Here is a 20840-nt window from a genome sequence, read left to right as displayed (position 1 = left end):
ATAAACAGGGTGACAATAAACAGCTTTGTCATACTCCTTTCTCAATTCTGAACCAGTCAGTTGTTCCATACAGGGTTCTAACTCTTGCTTCTTGACCCACATAAAGGTTTCTCAGAAAACAGGTATTCCCATCTCTTTAAGAGTTTTCCACAGTTTGTTATGATCCACACTGTCAAAGGCTTTAGCATAGTCAGTGAAACAGAGGTTGATGTTTTTCTGGAATTCCCTTGCTTTCTCTATGATCCAGCGAATGTTGGCAATTTTATCTCTGGTTCCTCTGCCTTTTCTAAACCCAGCTTGAACATCTGGAAGTTCTAGTTTCACATAATGATGAAGCCTAGCTTGGAGGACTTCGAGCATAACCTTACTAGCATGGGAGATGAGTGCAACAGTCTGGTGCTAAACATTCTTTAGTATTGCTCTTCTTGGGAATTGGGATGAGGAATGACCTTTTCCAGTCCTGTGGCCACTGCTGGGTTTTCCAAATTTGCTGACATATTGAGTGTCTCACTTTAATAGCATCATCTTTTTAAGATTTTTAAATAGCTCAGCTGGAATTCCATCACCTCCACTAGCTTTATTGGCAGCAGGCTTCCTAAGGCCCACTTGACTTCGCACTCCAGAATGTCTAGCTCTGAGAGAGAGGAAACACCATTGTGGTTATCCAGGTCATTAAGATCTTTTTTGTACAGTTCTTCTATGCATTCTTTCCATCTCTTCTTGATCTCTCTGCCTCTATTAAGTCTTTACTATTTTTGTCCTTTATTGTGTCCATCTTTGGCAGAAAGGTTTCTTTGATATTTCCAATTTTCTTGAAGAGATATGTAGTCTTACCCTTTCTGTTGTTTTCATTTCTTTGCATTGTTCATTGAAGGCCTTTTCTCTCTCTCGCTATTCTCTGGAACTCTGCATTTAGTTGGGTGTAACTTTCATTTTCTCCCTTGCTTTTTGCTTCTCTTCTTTCCTCTATCATTTGTAACACCTCCTCAAACAACCACTTTGCCTTCTTAATTTCTTTTTCTTTGGGATGGTTTGGTTTGCTGCCTGCTGTACAATATTACAGACCTTTGTCCACAGTTCTTCAGGCACAGTTTACTAGCTCGAATCCTTTGAATCTATTTGTGACCTCCACTGTATATTCCTAGGGGAATTGATTTAAGTTGTACCTGATGGCCTAATAGCTTTCCTCACTTTCTTTAGTTTAAGCCTGAATTTTGCTATGAGGAGCTGATGATCTGAGCCACAGTCAGCATCAGTATTGTTTTTGCTGACTGTATACAGCTTTCCCATCTTTGGCTACAAAGAATATAATCAATCTGATTTTGGTATTGGCCACTGGGTGATGTCCAGGTGTAAAGTTGGCTCTTATGTTGTCGAAAATGGGAATTTGCTATGACCAGTGCATTCTGTTGACAGAATTCTGTTAGCCTTTGCCTTGATGCATTTTATACTCCAAGGCCAAACTTGCCTGTTATTCCAGGTATCTCTTGACTTCCTACTTTTGCATTCCAATTCCCTATGATAAGTAGGACATCTTTTTTGGTGTTCTAGGTCTTGTAGATCTTCGTAGAACTGATCAGCTTCTTCAGCATCAGTGGTTGGGGAATAGCCTTGGATTACTGTGATGTTGAATGGTTTTCGTTGGAAATGAACCGAGATCATTCTTTCATTTTTAAGGTTACACCCATGTGCTGCAATGTTCCCAGCACCACTTATTGAAGAGACTGTCTCTACTCTATTGTATAGTTTTTCCTCCTTTGTCATAGATTAATTGACATGGGTACAAGGGTTTATTTCTGGCCTTTCTATCTTGTTCCATTGATCTATTAATATATTTCTGTCTTTGTGCCAGTACTACACTTCTTTGATTACTGTAGCCTTAATAGTATAGTCTGAAGTCAGGGAGCCTGATTCCTCCAGCTCCGTTTTTCTTTCTCAAGATTGCTTTGGCTATTCAGGATCTTTTTTTTTTTTTTTTAAGGATCTTTTGCATTTGCATAAAACTTTAAAAATTTGTTTCAGTTCTGTGAAAAATGTCATTGGTAATTTGATTGGGATTCCACTGAACCTGTAGGTTGCCTGGAGTATTATAGTCATTTTGACAATATTGATTCTTCCAATTCAAGAACATGGTATATCTTCCCATCTGTTTGTGTCATCTTATGAGATGGTCGGATGGCATCACCAACTCAATGGACATGAGTTTGAGCAAACTCAGGGAGATCATAAAGGACAGGGAAGTCTGGTGTGCTGCAGTCCATGGGGTCGCAAAGAGTCGGACACAACTAAGCGACTGAACAACAACAGTTTCTTTCATCAGCATCTTAGTTTTCAGAGAACAGGTCTTTTGCCTCCTTAGATAGGTTTATTCCTAGGTATTTTTTTCTTTTTGATGCTATGGTAAATGGGATTATTTCTTTAATTTCTCTTTCTGACCTTTCATTGTAAGTGTATAGAAATGGAACAAATATTTAAAGTTAATTTTTATTGGAGTATAATTGCTTTCCCTGGTGGCTCAGATGGTAAAGAATCTACCTACAATACAGGAGACCCCGGGTTCGACCCCTGGTTCGACCCCTGGGTCAGAAAGATCCCCTGGAGAAGGAAATAGCAACCCACTCCGGTATTCTTGCCTGGAGAATTCCATGGACAGAGGAGCCTGATGGGCTATAGTCCTTGGGGTTGCAAAGAGTTGGACATGACTGAGTGACTAACACACAATTACTTTATGATGTTTTGTTAATTTCTTGCTGTACAGCAAAATGAATTATCCTATGTATACATATACTCCCTCTTTTTTAGATTTTGTTCCCATATAGGTCACCACAGAGCATGAGTGGAGTTCCCTGTGCTATACGGTAGAGTCTCATTAGTTCTGTATTTTATAAATCATAGTGTATATATGTCAGTTCCAATCTCTGAATTCATCCCACCCACCTTCCCCTCTTGGTAACCATAAGTTTGTTCTCTTCATCTGTGACTCTACTTCTGCTTTGCAAATAAGTTCATCTCTACTATTTTTCTAGATTCCACATACAAGTGATATTATACAGTATTTGTGCTTCATTTTCTGACTTCCTTTACTCTGTATGACAGCTCCAGGTCCATCCACATCTCTGTAAATGTATTTCATTCTTTTTAATGTTAAGTACTATTCCATTGTGTATATGCATCACATTTTTATCCATTCCTGTCAATGGACTTTTAGGTTGCTTCCATGTCCTGGCTATTGTAAATAGTGCTGCAATGAACATCACAGTGAACATAAACCTTTCGGATTATGGTTTTCTCTGGATATGTGCCCAGGAGTGGGATTGCTGGGTTTTATGGTAGCTCTATTTTTAGTTTTTTAAGGAACCTCCATACTGTTCTCCAAAGTGATAGTACCAATTTACATTCCTATCAACAGTGTAGGAGGGTTCCCTTTTCTCCACACCCTCTCCAGCATTTATTGTTGATGATGATGGCTATTATCAACAATTATATCACCTCACTGGTATGAGGTGATATGTCACTTTTTTTATTTGAAAATGCAACAGGTTTCTGTATATTAATTTTGTATCTGCAGCCTTATGAAATTACTGATGAACTCTCATAGTTATCTGGTACCATCTTTTGGATTTTCTGTGTATAGCATCATTTTATGTTAACTTCTTTTCCAATTTGGATTCCTTTTTTCTTCTCTGATTGCCATGGCTAGGACTTTCAAAACTGTTTAATAAAAGAGGTAAGAGTGGACGTTCTTGTCTTATTCCTGATCTTAGAGGAAACTGCTTTTAGCTTTTCACTGTTGAGTATGATGTTAGCTGTGGCTCTGTCATATATGACCTTTATTATATTGATGTAGGTTCCCTCTATGCCCACTTTCTGGAGAGTTTTTATCATAAATGAGCATACAATTTTGTCAAAAGCTTTTTTTTCATCTATTGAGATGATCGTATGGTTTTTATTCTTCAGTTTGTTAATGTGTATCACACTGATTGATTTGTGGATATTGAAGAATCTCTGCATCCCTGGGATAAATCCCACTTGATCATGGTGTATGATCCTTTTAATGTATTGTTGTATTCTTTTTGCTAGTATTTTGTTGACAATTTCTGCATCTACATTCATCAGTGATATTGGTCTGTAATTTTCTTTTTTGTGGTGTCTCTGTCTGGTTTTGGTATCAGGGTGATGGTGACCTCCTAGAATGAGTTTGGGAGTGTTTCTTCCTCTTCAGTTTTTTGGAATAGTTTCAGAAGGATAGGTGTTACATCATCTCTAAATGTCTGATAGAATTCACTTGTTAAGCCATCTGGTCCTGGACTTTTGTCTGTTGAAAGTTTTTACTTGTGACTGGTCTGTTCATATTTCCTATTTCTTCCCGGTTCAGTCTGGAAGATTGTACCTTTCTAATAAGAATTTTTCCATTTTGTCTAGGTTATCTATTTTATTGGCATATAGTCACTTGTAGTGGTCTTGTATGATCATCTGTATTTGTGGTATCAGATTTAACTTCTTTTATTTCTAATTTTATTGATTTGAGCTCTTTTTTTTTTTTTTGATGAGTCTAACTAAAGGTTTATCAATTTATCTTTCCAAAGAACCAGCTTTTAGTTTCATTGATGTTTTCTATTTTGTCTCTATTTCTTTTATTTCTGCTGTAATCTTTATAATATTTTCCTTCTAATTAATTTGGATTTTGTTTATTCTTTCTCTAGTTGCTTTATATGTAAGGTTAGGTTGTTTGAGGTGCTTTTCCTTGTTTCCTGAGGTAAGACTGTGTGGCCATAAACTTCCTCTTAGAACTGCTTTTGCTGCCCAAGAGCTCACACTAATGAGTATTCCCTGGGGCCTCCACCAGTGTCCTTGCCCCCAAAGTGAGTCACAGCTGACCCCCAGGCCCTGAGGAGACCCTCCAAGACCCACAAGTAGGTCCGGCCTAGGCGCTTATGGACTCACTGCTTTGCCCGGGGTCCCAGTTCATGTGAAACCTGTGTGCATCCTTCAAGAGCGGAGTCTCTGTTTCCCTCAGACTTCTGGAGATCCCGCACTCAAGCCCCACCGGCCTTCAAAGACAAATGCCCTGGGAGCGCCTCCTCCTGCTGCCAGAACCTCAGGCAGGGGAGCCTGATGTGGGGCTTAGAGCTCTCACTCCTGTGGGAGAACCTCTATGATACATTTATTTTCCAGGCTGTGGATCACCCACTGGTATGTGATTTGATTTTGTTGCTAATGTGCCCCTCCTACTATCTCACAGTGGCTTCTTCTTTATCTCTTGGTGTAGAGTATCTTTTTTGGTAGATTCAAGTCTTTTTTGTCAATGGTTGTTGTCCTGCAGTTAGTTGTGATTTTGGTGTTTTCATGAGCAAAGGTGAGCAAGTCCTTCTACTCTGCCATCTTCTCGAATCATTCCACTGGAATTTTTTTTTTAAACTGGAGGGTCTTGTTGCAGTTTCCGTAAACTTCATTAAACACCCACTCTCACCCCCCAGCTACAAGGATGCCAAAGTTGGTGAGAACTGCCAATTCTATACCCATGTTCTAATGTAATCCTGGAATGACGTTTGGTTACCTGAAAGTATGCATTATAGGTCTTTAGGTCTTAAGCAGTATCTCCCTGATTATAAACTTGGCCACAATGAGAAGAAGGTGATTTGATTATCTCATATTTAGTATAAAGTGTTCAACAATTTTCCTTTCTCCAAGTTATAATCCACAAATCCTTTATTAACCATCAGTGAAGAGACAAAGTATCAGCTGTCTATCTACACTGGGAAGAAACTCATAGCTTGAGTTTATTCTTCAAAATATGGTACGTGTAGGACCCCCTCCAGCTCTCCAACACAGAGATGGGCTCTTCAGGTATTACTTCCGCAAACACTAGCAACTTCTTCTGAGGTACTGAAACTCAACCCTCTGCTCACCTGATGGCTTTGGAAGTAGAAACAGGAACTGGTGCTTTGGTGGGAGAACCCAGCCATATCTCAGGGAAGCATGGACAGACAGAATGACATTTGAGCTCTTGTCATCAACTGCTCTTGTATGTACATGTACATAATCATCTGTCCACACAGATGCCAGGGTTCCCTAAGCATGTGATGCTCTGCGAAACTGCGATATGTTTTAAATTCTGAGACCTGAAGGAAAAGGTGTGACAACGGTTGGTGTGAAAGGAGTATTTAGGTATTTCTGTGGCCTAAATCCTTAGCATTATTTATCCACATATGTTGGTTTGTGGGTGTGTGAGAGGTTCATATGTTTATTTCCACTTAAACTCAGGTACTTCTATGACTGAAACTGTACAATGCACACAAAGGAACACAGCAAAACAAAAGTAGTCTGTTTGCTAAAATCAAAGCCCTTTCTGAGGGTGGACCCCACTGTGGGGCAGCCAGGTTACCCCAGGGGTACCCCTGAAGTAGATCACTTCATGATGGGCCAAGTTTTTGGAGGGTGACTTTTTAGAGTGCTGTGCCGAGGGTGTCAGGGGTGAGACGTTCCTCTTCTGAGGCCTCACTTCTAGGCTCATTTCCATCCCTCCCTTTTTTCCTGAAAGAAACACATACACACCCTCAGCCTACTGTTTAAAAGGCATATTTAGCCAATAGAATTTCATAAGATCTGGAACGTGCTGTGAGGGGATTTAAGGGCAGAGCTGAAACAAGGCAGAGTTTCAGGACTAAGATGAAACATGATGATGTGGCTAAGATGACCACACTAAATAGTCCCTGAGGCCTCATTGTTCTGTGAGCTCCTGACCTTCATGGGTGACGTTCTTTTTTAACCATAGTTGCCTCACAGTTCAGCCCCAGGGTCCCACGGAAGCATGATCTTTTCCTCTCTGGGGTCCAAGGGCAGCCCCATTCTGATTTTAAGTTGAAATTCTTTGCCAAAATACCCCTGAGGAAGAAACTGATTCCTCTCCAGGCTATCATAGGTGGCAAGTCCCTTATTTCCTTTTCCTGTTCCAAGCCCCTCTTCCCCAGCCCTGTTTCCTTGGCCAATGTTCTGTTGCCATGAGAGCACCTACCAATTCATTCTGCCTCATGCCCTTCATTTTAGTCCAAACTGCATTGCCACCAACACGCAAGCAGCTCCACAGGGTCTCACCCCTATCATCCCCTGGGGCCCGGTGTCCCCTCCTTCTCTGGGTTCACGAGATTGCCTTCTCAAAGACCCTTGAGTTTCTGAGGAGCCACCATGTACTCTGGAATTTTTCTTCAAACATCAGGCTCTGTGTTTTCATTTTATCATATTCATATCTGCCCCCTATTAGGATACTTCACAAGGCGTGATCACTTGGAAATAGATTGGAGTAGGAGATTTCTCTTTGAACAACAGTAGTGGGTGTCCAAAAGCTCAGCATTTTTTTAAGGAGGTGAACAAGTACAGACACTAATGCTACAGGAATCGGGACACAGTCTATGTATGGAGTCCAGTCACACTGGTATGGGCTTTTTATAGGTAGGAAGCTTTCTCCCAGCTAAGTTTCTTACCTTAGTACTTAAAAAAAAAAATTTAGACTCAGACTCAGGGGTGAAATTATTCTTTCCCAAGAACCAGGGACGAAAGGGCCTTCATTGAGAAGCCTTGAGGCAAAAAGTGGACCTGGAATGACCTTGGAGAGTACGTACAATTTGGAAGAAAACTAGCACATTGTGCCGATCATGTAGAATGTTTGTTGAATCCTGAATGCTGGCAGCACACGGAGTCCCAGGCCTTCTGCCAGCCTTCCAATGCCCTATCAAAGTGTTCCACACCAACCAGCAGATAGATTACTGATAAGATGAGAGCAGACCCAAGAAAAACCTGGCACTGATTCTGGATGTCTCGAGGGATGGATTTAGGATTATGGCCTCTCATTTCAAAACTGTTAGTATAGCAGCAATATTTTAACACAGTTCCCGGCCTGATTGATTTGTTTTCCAAAGACCTAAGAGAAGCTGGAGGGCATCAGTGATTTATGTGGCTGACAGTTCTACATTGGACTTTACAGTGACTGTTGCTAATTGTAAATCGAAATGGTTACCTTATTATCTAATGTATCACATAGCCCTGGGGCTGCAACTGAGTCCACTCTGGACAATGTGGGGAGGGTAATATGGTACTGCTGCTGCTGCTGCTAAGTGGCTTCAGTCATGTCCGACTCTGTGCAACCCCATAGATGGCAGCCCACAGGGCTCCCCCATCCCTGGGATTCTCCAAGCAAGAACACTGGAGTGGGTTGCCATTTCCTTCTCCAATGCATGAAAGTAAAAAGTGAAAGTGAAGCCACTCAGTCGTGTTCGACTCTTAGCGACCCCATGGACTGCAGCCCACCAGGCTCCTCCATCCATGGGATTTTCCAGGTAAGAGTACTGGAGTGGGGTGCCATTGCCTTCTCCTAGCTTCATTCAAAAGGGAGCACTGCCTTGGGATGAGGCCACTGGTTTTTCTCCCTGTGCAGAAGGAAAGGGTGAGCTCCCAGAGACCCCCTAGCCATAGCCAGAGGCTGCACCCCTATCAGGCCTTTCCCTTCCATCACTTTTCTTGGTACCATTTTTTTCTTCACAAAAACACAGTAGCCGGCATGGATTGCATTGTGTCTCCCAGTTCCCCTTGGCCCATTCATGTGTTCAAGCTTTAACCCCCAGTACTATGGGAGTAAGGGAGTTAAAGTCAGGTCATTAGGACTGGCCCTGATCAGATATAACTGAGATGCTTATAAAAAGGAGAAATTTGAACACAGAGATAGGCACACAGAAGGAAGACACAGGGAGAAAATGGCCATCCACAAGCCAAGAAGGGAAGCCAGAAAGAGATCCTCCTCTTACAGCCCTCAGAAGGGATGAACCCTGCCAACACCTTGACCTTGAACTTCTAGCTTCCAGAACTGTGAAACAATACATGCAATTCTGTTGTTTATGCCACCCAGTTTATAGCACTTCATTATGGCAGCCCTAGGAAACAGATACAGTACTATTACTGGGGTTTACAGAGTTGTTTTTTTTTTTTTTTTTTTTTAAATAAGGACCTATATTTGAATTTTATTATGGTGGTGCTAGTGGTAAAGAACCTGCCTGCCAATGCAGGAGACTCACAAGAGACACGAGTTCAATCCCTGGGTTGGGAAGATCCCCTGGAGGAGGAAATGGCAATCCACTCCAGTATTCTTGGAGAATTCCATGGACAGAGGAGCCTGGCGGGTTACAGTCCATAAGGTCGCAAAGAGTCGGACACGACTAAAGTGACTTAGCACGCACACATACTTAACCGTATATTCTATTGGGAGCTACCACAAAAGCTTTAGTCCCCTGCAGGTAGAATGGCTGTAAAGAACAGGCTGTCAAAGACTGAAAATGAAAAAAAGGCTTTTTCACCCTATGTTTGTTGATACTTCATTAAAGATGCTGACTAAGCAGTAAAAAGGATTTTTCTGTGTTTAACCCCCAAATTGCCATAGGGCTTACAAAGAGGCTCAAGTGTATCTGGCCTTGATGGATGAGAAGGGCATGCTAGGATCCTAGGGAAAATTAGCACCTTCATTTTTATGTCTGATTGTAATTGCAGCCTCCACTCCAACTTGAAAGGTGGTAGATGTCTGTCAGAGGGAACTGCCTTTGCTGTTTGAAGGATGTACCCCAGCCAAACGTGGGTTCACAGCACCAAGAGGCTACCATAAAGTAAGTACATGGAGTGGAGACAGTCCTCCAAGCCTCACACTCGCACTTAGATTTCAATTCCAGGACCTCAATCAGTCCTTATCCAGGTTGGTCAGAGGCACCTTCTTACCACGAGGTGGCAGTAGTGCCTGCTGTAGGAACCCAGTCCCATATCCAGTTGACAAATGAAGGTGGTAAGGTTCACCTTAGAATCAAATGCATTTTTCCTAACTGGCCAACCATCTTAGGTGCTCTTAGGGGAGAGCTTTCCCTTCCGTTTAGCACAGAAGGATTATAGGGTGTTCAGAGCTGAAGGACCCTGTCGACAAGCTGACTGGGTCTCAGCCTTGGATGTGTGGGGAGCTTTTAAAAATACCAGTGCCCTGCTCCACCCTCAGGGATTTTCTCTCTAACACACAGTATGTCCCCAACATATGACTGTATCTGTTAATACATTCATTCACCTGATACTTTTTTGCGAGGAGACCACAATAATTTGGGAACATATATCCAACCTCATGTCCCTGGTGGCTCAGATGGTAAAGAATCTGCCTGCAGGGCAGGAGACCTGGGTTTGATTGCTGAGTTGGGAAGATCCCCTGGACAACGGAATGGCAACCCACTCCAGTATTCTTGCCTGGAGAATTCCATGGACAGAGAAGCCTGGTGGGCTACATTCCATGGGGTCATGGAGAGTCAGACACGACTCTGATGAGCGACTGATACACACACACACACACACACGCTAAAGAGCGTCTGTGTGCCCTTTCACATGTCCTCAGTAAGGTGCTGTAGTTGGTTGACTAGTGTCCCCTGAAAATTCACATCCACCTGGGGCCTTGAAATGTGATCGTATTCAGAAATACGGTCTTAGCAGATATAACCTAGTTAAGATAAGGTCATCTGGTATTAGCTGCTATTGCTACTACTAAGTCGCTTCAGTTGTGTCCGACTCTGTGCGACCCCATAGACAGCAGCCCACCAGGCTCCCCCGTCCCTGGGATTCTCCAGGCAAGAACATTGGAGTGGGTTGTTATTTCCTTCTCCAATGCATGAAAGTGAAAAATGAAAGGGAAGTCTCTCAGTCGTGTCCGACTCTTCGTGACCTCATGGACTGCAGCCTACCAGGCTCCTCCATCCATGGGATTTTCCAGGCAAGAGTGCTGGAGTGGGTTGCCATTGCCTTCTCCTCTGGTATTAGGGTGGGCCCTAAATCCAGTGACAGGTGTTATCACAAGAAGAGAGGACACACAGAGAGTCCCAGGGTGGCAGTGTGAAGACTGGGGAAGAGATTATAGAGTATTGCAAGTGGAACAATGCTCAGGACCACTTGACCAGAAGCCGGAAGAAGCCAGGAAGCATCCTTTCCTAGATCCTTCACAGGTAGCAGGGCCCTGCCAACATCTTGACCTTGGACTTCTTTGACTTGGAGACACATTTCTGTTGTTTAAGCCTCCCAGTCTGTGGCACTTTGTCGTGGCAGCCCTGGGAGTACAGGCAGAGAAAAGGGAAGCTGGGCACTCGTCTCATCCGCATGCCATCTGTCACGTCAGAGGGGCCTTATTTTTTACTAAGTGGACAGTACGTAGGCATCCTCCCTTCTACTCACTTTTCCCATTCTTCCTCAGGTCCCCAGAGTGCGAATGGTATGAGGGACAGCCAGCTCATGAGGTCCCACAGGTATGATTTAAACTTACTTTCCCTAAAGTTTTCATTTCCCTAAATTCTTTTGAATTTGCTTTTTTTGTTTCCAGAAGGCTCAGGGCCTGGTAGTCCCCAGGTTCATACCATTAGAATCTGTTCTTCCACAAACACACTCTTCCCAAGAGTTGAAAAGGCTTATTAGGAGACTAGCAAACACTGGTTTCCTATGATGAGGGAGAAGATGGAAATCGAAAGCAGAGAAGCGACAAGAAGATTCTGGAGGGAGTGGGGAAGGAGAGAGAGCCTGGTGTTGAGAGGTAAAGACAAAGAATAACAGGGGCCCCCAACGAGGGCCTGGATGAATAGGAATCTTAGGCGAGCTTGAGAGCAAAACCAGCCTTGAGAAAGGTGGAAATCAAGCTGGCCTGTGAGGCCACGATTCACTATAAAGCCAGGACAAAAAGAAAAGAACTACCATAGCTCTGCAAATCTGTCATCCAATTAACTGTGGGCCTAATTTAACTGAAAAGCCAGTATGCCTTTATAACTCCAATTCTCTAAGCTAATCCTTAAACAGCAGTTTAATGCTGTTTGTTTAAAAAAAAAAAATCCCACAGAGACCTAATCCAGACTGACGGGTTGCCTCATTAATTTGAAGCTGGCGTCACTCTTGTTTGAGGATGAATCCTTTCTAGGTGCCGTGGGGTGCAGGCAGTCAGATCCATTTTGTCAGCTTTTTCCACCTGTCTCAGAAATGTTATTTGGTCAGTGACTTAAAAGGATCAAACCGTCTTTGAAAAGCGCCCTATTTTTTGCCCTTTCTGAAATCTCTTCCTTTCTCAACCATGTGGTCAGACAGTGGAAGAAACTGGCATTCTGGTGAAACTTCTAAACCAAAGGCAGCTACTGCCTCTCTCTTCCTATTTCGATCACACTAAGACCTACCAGAAACATGAGCAGCATCTCTGGTTGGTGGGGATGTTAGCTCTCTGCGGAGAAGCAACAGAATTGCCACTGTTTCAAATAAACATCCTTTGCAGCCAGTGCTGGCTCAGGCAAGGAATGATTCCAGAGACCGACACTTCACATACAAGTCATTAACGTCAATGTCAGGAAAGTCAAGTCCAGAAATGCATTGCCAAAAAGTTCCACTGAGTTTTCTAGGACCCCCATGACCTAATTTAAAGTGTCTTTCTTTTTCTCTCAAGCTTTTTTTTCATAGATAATAGTATGATAAGCTGTTAATTCAATCATTTTCGCTTCTCTGCCACCCTTCATCCCATGATCAGAGAGTATTATTAACCACCCTGAAGACACATTAAATAACCAAGCTGTCTGACAGCTGCATATCAGAACACTAATAGCCAATACTGGCTTGGCTAAAAAAAAAAATGGCTTAACTGTTTCTTTGCCCACAGCTGTTTTTGCACTTCAGCCATCGTGCAGAAACACATCTGGATGATCGGATATATTATTGGGAGGCTGCTAATACGTAAAGTGTAAAGCAAAAAGGGCATGCCTTCAAGACTAAATAACAGAAGCAAGAAAACTGTTATTTTGTGGCAGCCCTCTTTCACTTCTCTATTATTTAATAAAGCAGTTCCATTATCTCCTACCTGCCCACCCATTCCCAGTTAGTCATAAAAAAGGACACTCCCACCCACATTTTTCAGCTGCACTGCCTTCGTTGCTTGTTCCTCTTTGCACTAACACCAAATGACAGCTACCGTGATCAGTGCCTTAGAATATCGGATGATTCAAAAAGCGGAATCGGGCCCTATTATGAAGACGGCATGATTGGCCATTTAAAATCAAGAGCCTGCTCATCTCTGCTGTATTCTTTTAAATACTCCAATCTGTGTCATCAACTCAATATTCAGTGGAAAACATCTCTTTGGTTATTGGACAGAATCTTAAAAAACCCGATGATGTGAGTATTTGAAACTGAATCAGATAGCCTGGAACGACAGCGTGAGGGTGAACAGCCTTTTTCCAAGAAATAACTAGGAACATGGAACCTGAAGCAAATGCTTGAATAAGGACAATGGAACAACTAGCAGCCATTTAAGGTAACCTATCCTTTTAATTTTATGTCAAACTACTGGAAAAGGCAGAATAGCTAGCCTAATTTACATGCACATAATGGGAAGAATCTTATTTTTTAATTAGAGGATAATTGCTTTACAGTGTTGTGGTGGGCTCTGCGGTACAACAACGTGAATCAGCCATAAGTATACATATATCCCCTCCCTCTTGAGCCTCCCTCCAACCCTGCCCCCATCCCACCTGGGTAGGTTGTCCCAGAGCACCGATCTCAACTCCCTGTGCGATACAGCTGCTTCCTGCTACCTTTCTACACATGGTGGTGTATACGTCAACGTCAACGCTACTCTCAATTCACCCCACCCTCTTCCCCCCATCCCAAGTCTGTTCTCTCTGTCTGCATGTCTCTTCCTGCCCTGCAAATAGGTTCATTACTATCATTTTTCTAGATTCTGTATATATGTGTTAATATACATTTTTCTCTTTCTGACTTAACTTCACTCTGTATTACAGGCTCTACATTCATCTACCTCACCACAACTCACTCAAATTCATTCCTTTTAATGATTAATATTCAACTGTGTATATGTACCACATCTTCTTTATCCATTCATTTATTGATAGACATCTAGGTTGCTTCCGTGTCCTAACTATTGCAAATAGTGCTGCAATGAACACTGGCTTACATGTGTCTTTGAATTATGGTTTTCTCAGGGTATATGCTCAATATTGGTATTGCAGGGTCATATGGTAGTTTTATTCCTAATTTTTTAAGGAACCTCCATAGTATTCTCCATAGTGGCTGTATCAATTTACATTCCCACCAACAGTGCAAGAGGGTTCCCTTTTCTCCACACCCTCTCTAGCATTTATTGTTTGTATATTTTTTTGATCATGGCCATTCTGACCAATGTCAGGTGATACCTCATTGTAGTTTTGATTTGCATTTCTCTAATAATGAGTGATATTTATAAATGCATCTTTAAAAAGAAATTTCTTATGCTGTCTGGTGTGCATAAATCAAGTTTATATTTTGAAGAGATATAAACAATATTGTCCATTAGTATATAAATAGTAGCACTAGCAATTGGTAGCACAACCAACAATTCTTAAAGGAGGAGAAACATTATAAGAAAAATTTGTGTTTGGTTACAACACCTAGTATAATATCACCACAGAAACTTTCAACTGCCCTTTCAGTAAAGATGGCTATGATTAAGAGGATTCTAATCAGGTCAAGAGGAAGGAGAGACAACGATGCTGGCAAGATTGGTTTTCCTTTCTGATGCTTTTCTTTGCTATCCATTCTTTCATAGTGTGGAGGCAAATGAAAATATTGAAGGGAGGGCAGTGAGTTGCGTCCTCTCAGATTGGAAGAGCATGCAAAATAATCTCCAGAGTGAAAACACACCCTAGAAATATAAGTTAATGGTGCAGAATTTTCTGAATGTGTTGCCACAAAAGTTGAAATACTGTGAAGGTTGATGGTAGAATGTGTGATGAAACTGCAATACGAAAAAACAGCTTATAGCTATTCTGAGGGGGAAAAAAACACCTTATTTCTGGAACTCCTTGTAGTTTAGAATAGGCCATGGCCAGTCAGAGCTGGAAGGGGTCTTAAGAGGTGATTTAATGATCCATTTCATAGATGAGAAAACTAAGGAGCAAAAAGGGTGATTAATTGACCATCAGTGATTAATGAGAGGCAGAGACAAGCATAGAATCTCAGTGCCTATTTCTAATTAGTCCCTGTCTCATTTGGTTCTGCACAAGTAGAAGGGAATAAGTTAAAGTACTAGAACAATGGTGTGGGAGACCAGTTCTGGGGATCCATGAGGTCACCCTATTTTCCTATTAATACTAAGATGTTATTTGCCTTTCTCATTCCCTCTCATGGGTGCACAGTGGAGTACAGTCACATGCTGGATCATGCCAGATGAATGTGGAAGCAGACACCCAGCTTCTTACAAGAGGGATTGCAAAAACGTAAAATAATGCCATTCTTTTCACTAAGCTTATTTTCATTCTGAAAAATCGAAATTTTCATAAAAATATATTTAACATTTTAATAGTTGTTTCAAATCAATATTTTTGAAATTTCTCATTTTAATTTTAAAAATACAAAATGTTGATAGATATAATCCACATATACAAAAGCTATTTGGGATCCTCAACTTTTAGAATATGAAGGGATCCAGAGATCAAAAGGTTTAAGAACTGAGGCAACAAAAACTTGAAAAAATAGAAAGGATGAAAGAGGAATTTTATAAAAACTAAAAATCCTCACTCCTTCCTTTTTGGATCCACTTCTTGCCTTCGTTAGGAGCATGATTCCAGTGAGATGGATACATCAATCAGGAACAACTACAGTGATGGGGGCTTCATGGGCAATATTACAGTGATGGGGGCTTAGGTAGGAGCTGGATTTGAATTTTGGCTGTGCTACTTGAAAGCTCTGAGAACTGATCAGTTAAGCCCCAGGTTCCTCGTCTGCATGAATGGAGGCAAGTAGAACACCTACCTTATGAAAGGGTTAGTATAAGAAAAGCATTGGTATAGTGCCTGCCTATGGTATGTACCCAGTTTGGCCATTATAATTATTGTTCAAAATACTCTGCTACAAAAACCTACTGAATGGGAGAAGGCATCTGCAAATGATATGTCTGATGATGGTTTAATATCCAAAATATATAAAGAAGTCATACAACTCAATTTATATATATATATATATGAAACCTGTTTATTTATATATATATTATGTTATACGTGTATATACATATAAAAAACCTGATATATAGATTATGCTGTTTATATATATATACAACCAGGTTAAAAAATAGGCAGAGGACCTGAATAAGCATTTTTCCAAAGACCTATAGATGGCCAACAGGCATATGAAAAGAGGCTCAACATCACTAATCGTCAGGAGAATGCAAATCAAAACCACACACCTGTCAGAATGGCTGTTATCAAGCAGCCTTGTAAGGTAGGTGTTAATTCCCTCTTTTGGTCAATAAGAACACAAAGAGTTGCCAGAGCTACACCCAGTCCTTACTCAAAACCTGCCAACCCTTTCCTTCAGTAGGAGTTAACATAAATCCTTTAAGTCACAGGATCCAGAGATAAGAAAGGAAGTTATAAGGAGAGAAGTAAAACCCAAAAACCCAGATGGAACCAGTAGGGACCAAATGGTGATAAATCTGACCTCAAACACACCCTGATTCTCATTAAACACTGATTTTACTACATTAGTGAATTAAATGACATACCCACTGGTGGTCACAACTGGAAATTAAGGACCAAAAAAGGATAAAAAGAGTGGCACCCTACTCCCTCAAACATCCCAGTCCCTTCCCACATAGACTATTGCACATGCCTCCACTTAGCTTCATCTCATCCCTCCTCCTCTTGTCTTTACTCTTTAAAATCAAACCCTTCTCACCACATGGGTGAGAAGCTGACTTGTGAACTATATATATTCTCACCTCTCCATTCTTCGGCCATTGAACAAGGCTTGCACTGCACTGATCTCAGCTTTGGCTTCATTATTTGGCTACACGAACCCACATGTCCCCCACACAAGTGGATACAATTGAGTCAAAATAGATGTTAGTTTGTGAAGAATGACACCAAGGTGCCCCAGTTGGCTTCAACAACAGGGGATTTTCTCTCATTACATATGATGATTTAGGATTTTATCCTCGATATTCTTCTGTGTGCTGTTCTATAAGAACTATGGGATGACATAATTTGTGAAAAGACACACTGTTTGTAGAAGTGATGGGGTGCCATTGTTTAAAACTCAGATATGCCTTACCTTACAGAACTTGTTCTTGTATGAGCTATGGCTTGGATCCATTTGTAAACGAGGAGGAAAAGAAGGGGAAGAAACCAGATCTTACTTACTAAATAGACATCAAGCACGGAGGCATCATCTTGCATTTCTAGAGCATCTGGCTCAGAAGTCAAGTAGATGGTCCCCTCTTCCAAGGTAAAGGTGGAACTGGAAGGTAACCCTTTACTGGAAAAATAAGGAAGAATGATGAGCATGTGGCCTTCAGAACAAAATCCAAGGACCCCTCCCAAGTGGTGGCTGAAGTGGGTGAGCTTTGGGGGAAAGAAAAATGTGGGGTGTTTGAAGGAGATACGGTCACACCTAGAGGTATGTGCACTTATGTCTGAAGAATCTGGCTTTATTGGCAGTGCCTTTTCTCTGTCAACTTCAGTGCATGAGACACTTTGTATTTCTGAGAGGTGATCTGTTGGCCCCACGCCTTGTGAGGGTGGACTTCTGGCAATCTAGAGGCCCATCTCCAGCTCTGAATAGTTAGCTCTCACTGCTTAAATCCTTTTCTCAACAGTATTGATGTTTTTCTAGCTTATAGACGATAACCTGATCCCTCATTAGCATTGATTTCTTTCTTTCTTCAAACCTAAAAGTGCAGCAGAATCCCCTTGCGGGCTTGTGAAAGCCCAAACTCCTGGGCTCCACCCCCAGAGTTTGATTGGGTCTGACATGGAGCCCATGGTAACAAGCTCCCAGGTGATGCTCTTGCTGCTGATTCAAGGCCGACATTTGGAGTAATAATGAATTACATAAATACAGAGCTCTGTTATCATGTGCTTTGTGAGGACAGTTGAGATGGACCCTTCCTAACAAACAAAAGCCAAGGGAACCCAGGTAGACAGCACTGGAGTCCTTTATGGAAGGGAAGCCACCTTGTTTGGTCATGATATGACAACCAGTGTTAAGGAAATGGTCCAATAGTGTAAAGAACCTGCCTGCCTACGCGGGAGATGCAAGAGACACCGGTTCCAGTGCTGGGTCGGGAAGATCCCCTGGAGTAGGAAATGGAAACCCACTCCAGTATTCTCGCCTGGAGAATTCCATGAACAGAGGAGCCTGCTGGGCTAAGTCCACGGGGTCCTGAAGAGTTGGAAACGACTAAGCGCGCACACACACTAACATTCAGTTCAGTTCAGTCGTTCAGTCGCGTCTGACTCTTTGCGACCCCATGGCCTACAGCTAACATTGACAATGTTTAAATTGGGAATTGAGTAGCTCAGGAATGTACAGTCTTCCCCCCTACTGAAATAAAAGTTAGTTATATTTGTAACCTGTGGAGATTTTCCATGTGGTTTTCAGGAACAAAATATCTACACACAATGGTGGAAGAGTCTGATGTTGGTGTTAGAAGAGGGTGGGCTAGGGGGCTGGCTGGCAGCCACGTGGGACAGACCTGGCTGGGGCTTTGCCTGGGCACCAGGGCTGAGAGCAGGAGAGGAGAAGTCTGGCCTCCCCACTCACCTCCCCATCACCAGGACCCATCACCCCCGGGGGCTGAGCTCTCAGCTCACTCCATTGAAAACTCCCACCTAAAGTCACCCCCTGGGCTTCTTGTCTGAGCTTCCCAGATAGATAGGTGACTTACTGAGGACATTATACCCCTCAGTCCTCCATCTTCTGCGCACGACACATATTCTACTTCTGTACATACCTATTAATTGAAGATACATGAAATAGAAGTTCTGAGCTCTTCAGTATTAAAAAAATTTCTCAAAAGAATTATATGGATCTTATGGAAATCAGGTTCATTTGTAGAACACATAACACAAAATTGTGAGAATCCAGACTAGTAGTAAGAGGAAAGGGAAGCAGGGAATCTCCCATAGGTTTTCCATTTGGTGATATTTGAGAATTTGGAAACTCAGGGATGAAAGCCACTTCACTTTGGCTTGATATAATTTCTCTTTAAATTCTAGACACAGGGAAAAAAAAGTCCTCTTGCTTTTCAAAAACCCAAGATGGGTTATACGAGGTGGGAAACTGTGTGTTTTGATTGATTTTTAAAGATCAAGGTGAATGTGGCTTCTCTCCACTGAGCTGTGGACTTTATATTGTAAACCTTTACAGATTTTTGGGTTAAATAAACCATCAGGTTTCAAGGGATGCTGTTTGGAGAGGCCCTGCATGATAATGAATGTTGCTCAGGTTATTTTCTGGATCAAGAGCAAGGATGCTGTAATGGGCTTTAATTGGCTTTTGCCTTTTGACTGCTAAGATGCCACTCACTAATCCCATGGGTAGGGAGCAGTCCTGCCTGGTTAAGCCTTATGAGAAAGATGAATGCTTTATCTACTTAAACATCAAAGCAGGAAACAAAGGGGTTGCAAAATATGTATAGTTCACATTTAATACAATTCAAAAATCTCTACTGGCTTCTGGGTTATTTTGTAACCATAATTTACTTGATGAGGTTCAAATCTAAGCTTCTCTCATCTTGCTTGAGTTTTTGGTCATGATTTCAAATTATTTCCATCCTAAGATTAGGGGTATAACCAAGATATTCTAGAAGTGCTTTTTCTTTTTAAAATTTAATTTTTTAATAGCATACCACCTGTAGTATAAAATATAGCAAAAAGTAATCCTCCTCCTTTTTTTTTTGGTCCTTCTGTGATTCAGAGTTCACCTCCCTAGGAGTAAATCCTTTTTGTAAGTATTTTTAAACCTAATATTTGTTTTACTTTTGGAAACTATGAATGAGTCACTAGCATGGTTAAAACCAAATACAAATAGAAAAACAATTCGTTTTCTTTGGGGTTTAACAGGTACATTTATCAGCTTATGGTCAGTTGCTCAGTTGTGTCTGACTCTTTGCAACCCTATGGACTGTAGCTCACCAGATTCCTCTGTCTATGGGATTTTCCCAGCAAGAATACTGGATGGGTTGCCATTTCCTTCTGCAGCTATTTTAGCTAAAATATAATAGATTACAGAGAAAGTACTATATTTCCTTAATACCATATGGTCAAATTTAATAACATCCTTCAAGCATATTAAAAGAAAAGACCTTCTGTTAATTTACCCTGTTTTGCACATGTTAGAATAATATCCTATCTTAGTAAGAAGAATATTCTGAGCATCCTTAAATTTGAGGGACAAAAATGAGATATCCAGAGTATATAAAAAACTCTTGTAGTACAACAGTAAAAAGACAACGCAATCAAAAATGGTCATAGGATATGAATAGACATTTCTCCAAAGAAGATACACAAGTGGCCAATAAATGCATGTCAAGATGCTCAACGTAATTAGTCATTAGGAAAATGCAAATCAAAAGCACAATGAGATACCACCACTTCACAGCTACTAGGATGGCTATAATAAAAAAGAGAGATGATATGGAAAAACTAGAGCCCTCCTACTTTGCTGATAGGCATGTAAAATGATGAAGCTAGTTTGGAAAACATTTTGGTGAATCTTCAAAACCATACAGCTCAGCAATTCCACTCCTTGATATATATGTAAGGAAAATGGAAAAATATATGCCCACACAAAGAACTGCCCATGAACGGACACAGCAGCATTACTCATAACAGCCAACAAGTGGAAATAACCTAGAAGGCCACCAGTTGATGCATGGATAAGTACTTCATACAATGCAATATTATTTGGCAATAAATATAGTAAAGTATTATCTATGCAGCAATACAGGTGGATCCTGGTAAGTGAAAAAAAGCTGGTCA

The 20840-nt window shown here is 41.4% G+C and overlaps 1 protein-coding gene and 1 long non-coding RNA gene across 12 annotated transcripts in view; one reads left to right on the top strand and one right to left on the bottom strand.

Moving 5' to 3' along the window:
- PIP5K1B (phosphatidylinositol-4-phosphate 5-kinase type 1 beta) overlaps window positions 1-20840 on the bottom strand; it is a 348088-nt gene that overhangs the window by 7462 nt on the left and 319786 nt on the right. For 4 of the 7 annotated variants that reach the window (XM_061425485.1, XM_061425486.1, XM_061425481.1 and 1 more), the window contains 2 exons: window positions 17220-17334; window positions 5692-6534 (listed from right to left, as the gene is read on the bottom strand). In XM_061425485.1, the coding sequence (XP_061281469.1) occupies window positions 6511-6534; window positions 17220-17334 (139 nt within the window). In that variant the 3' untranslated portion in view covers window positions 5692-6510. Of the gene's footprint in view, window positions 1-5691; window positions 6535-17219; window positions 17335-20840 lie in introns of those variants that run through there. The other 3 variants (XM_061425488.1, XM_061425482.1, XM_061425484.1) reach the window with 1 other exon arrangement.
- LOC133252674 (uncharacterized) overlaps window positions 1-20840 on the top strand; it is an 83975-nt gene that overhangs the window by 58761 nt on the left and 4374 nt on the right. For 3 of the 5 annotated variants that reach the window (XR_009738043.1, XR_009738042.1, XR_009738044.1), the window contains exons 3-6: window positions 9535-9647; window positions 11255-11306; window positions 13180-13339; window positions 17138-17304. This is a non-coding gene — a long non-coding RNA (uncharacterized LOC133252674). Of the gene's footprint in view, window positions 1-9534; window positions 9648-11254; window positions 11307-13179; window positions 13340-13457; window positions 17305-19776; window positions 19807-20840 lie in introns of all 5 variants that reach the window. The other 2 variants (XR_009738045.1, XR_009738046.1) reach the window with 2 other exon arrangements.

This window comes from Bos javanicus, chromosome 8 (assembly GCF_032452875.1).
Source record: "Bos javanicus breed banteng chromosome 8, ARS-OSU_banteng_1.0, whole genome shotgun sequence".
NCBI classification, from domain to species: domain Eukaryota; kingdom Metazoa; phylum Chordata; class Mammalia; order Artiodactyla; family Bovidae; genus Bos; species Bos javanicus.
This window is presented reverse-complemented; position numbering and strand designations above follow the sequence as displayed.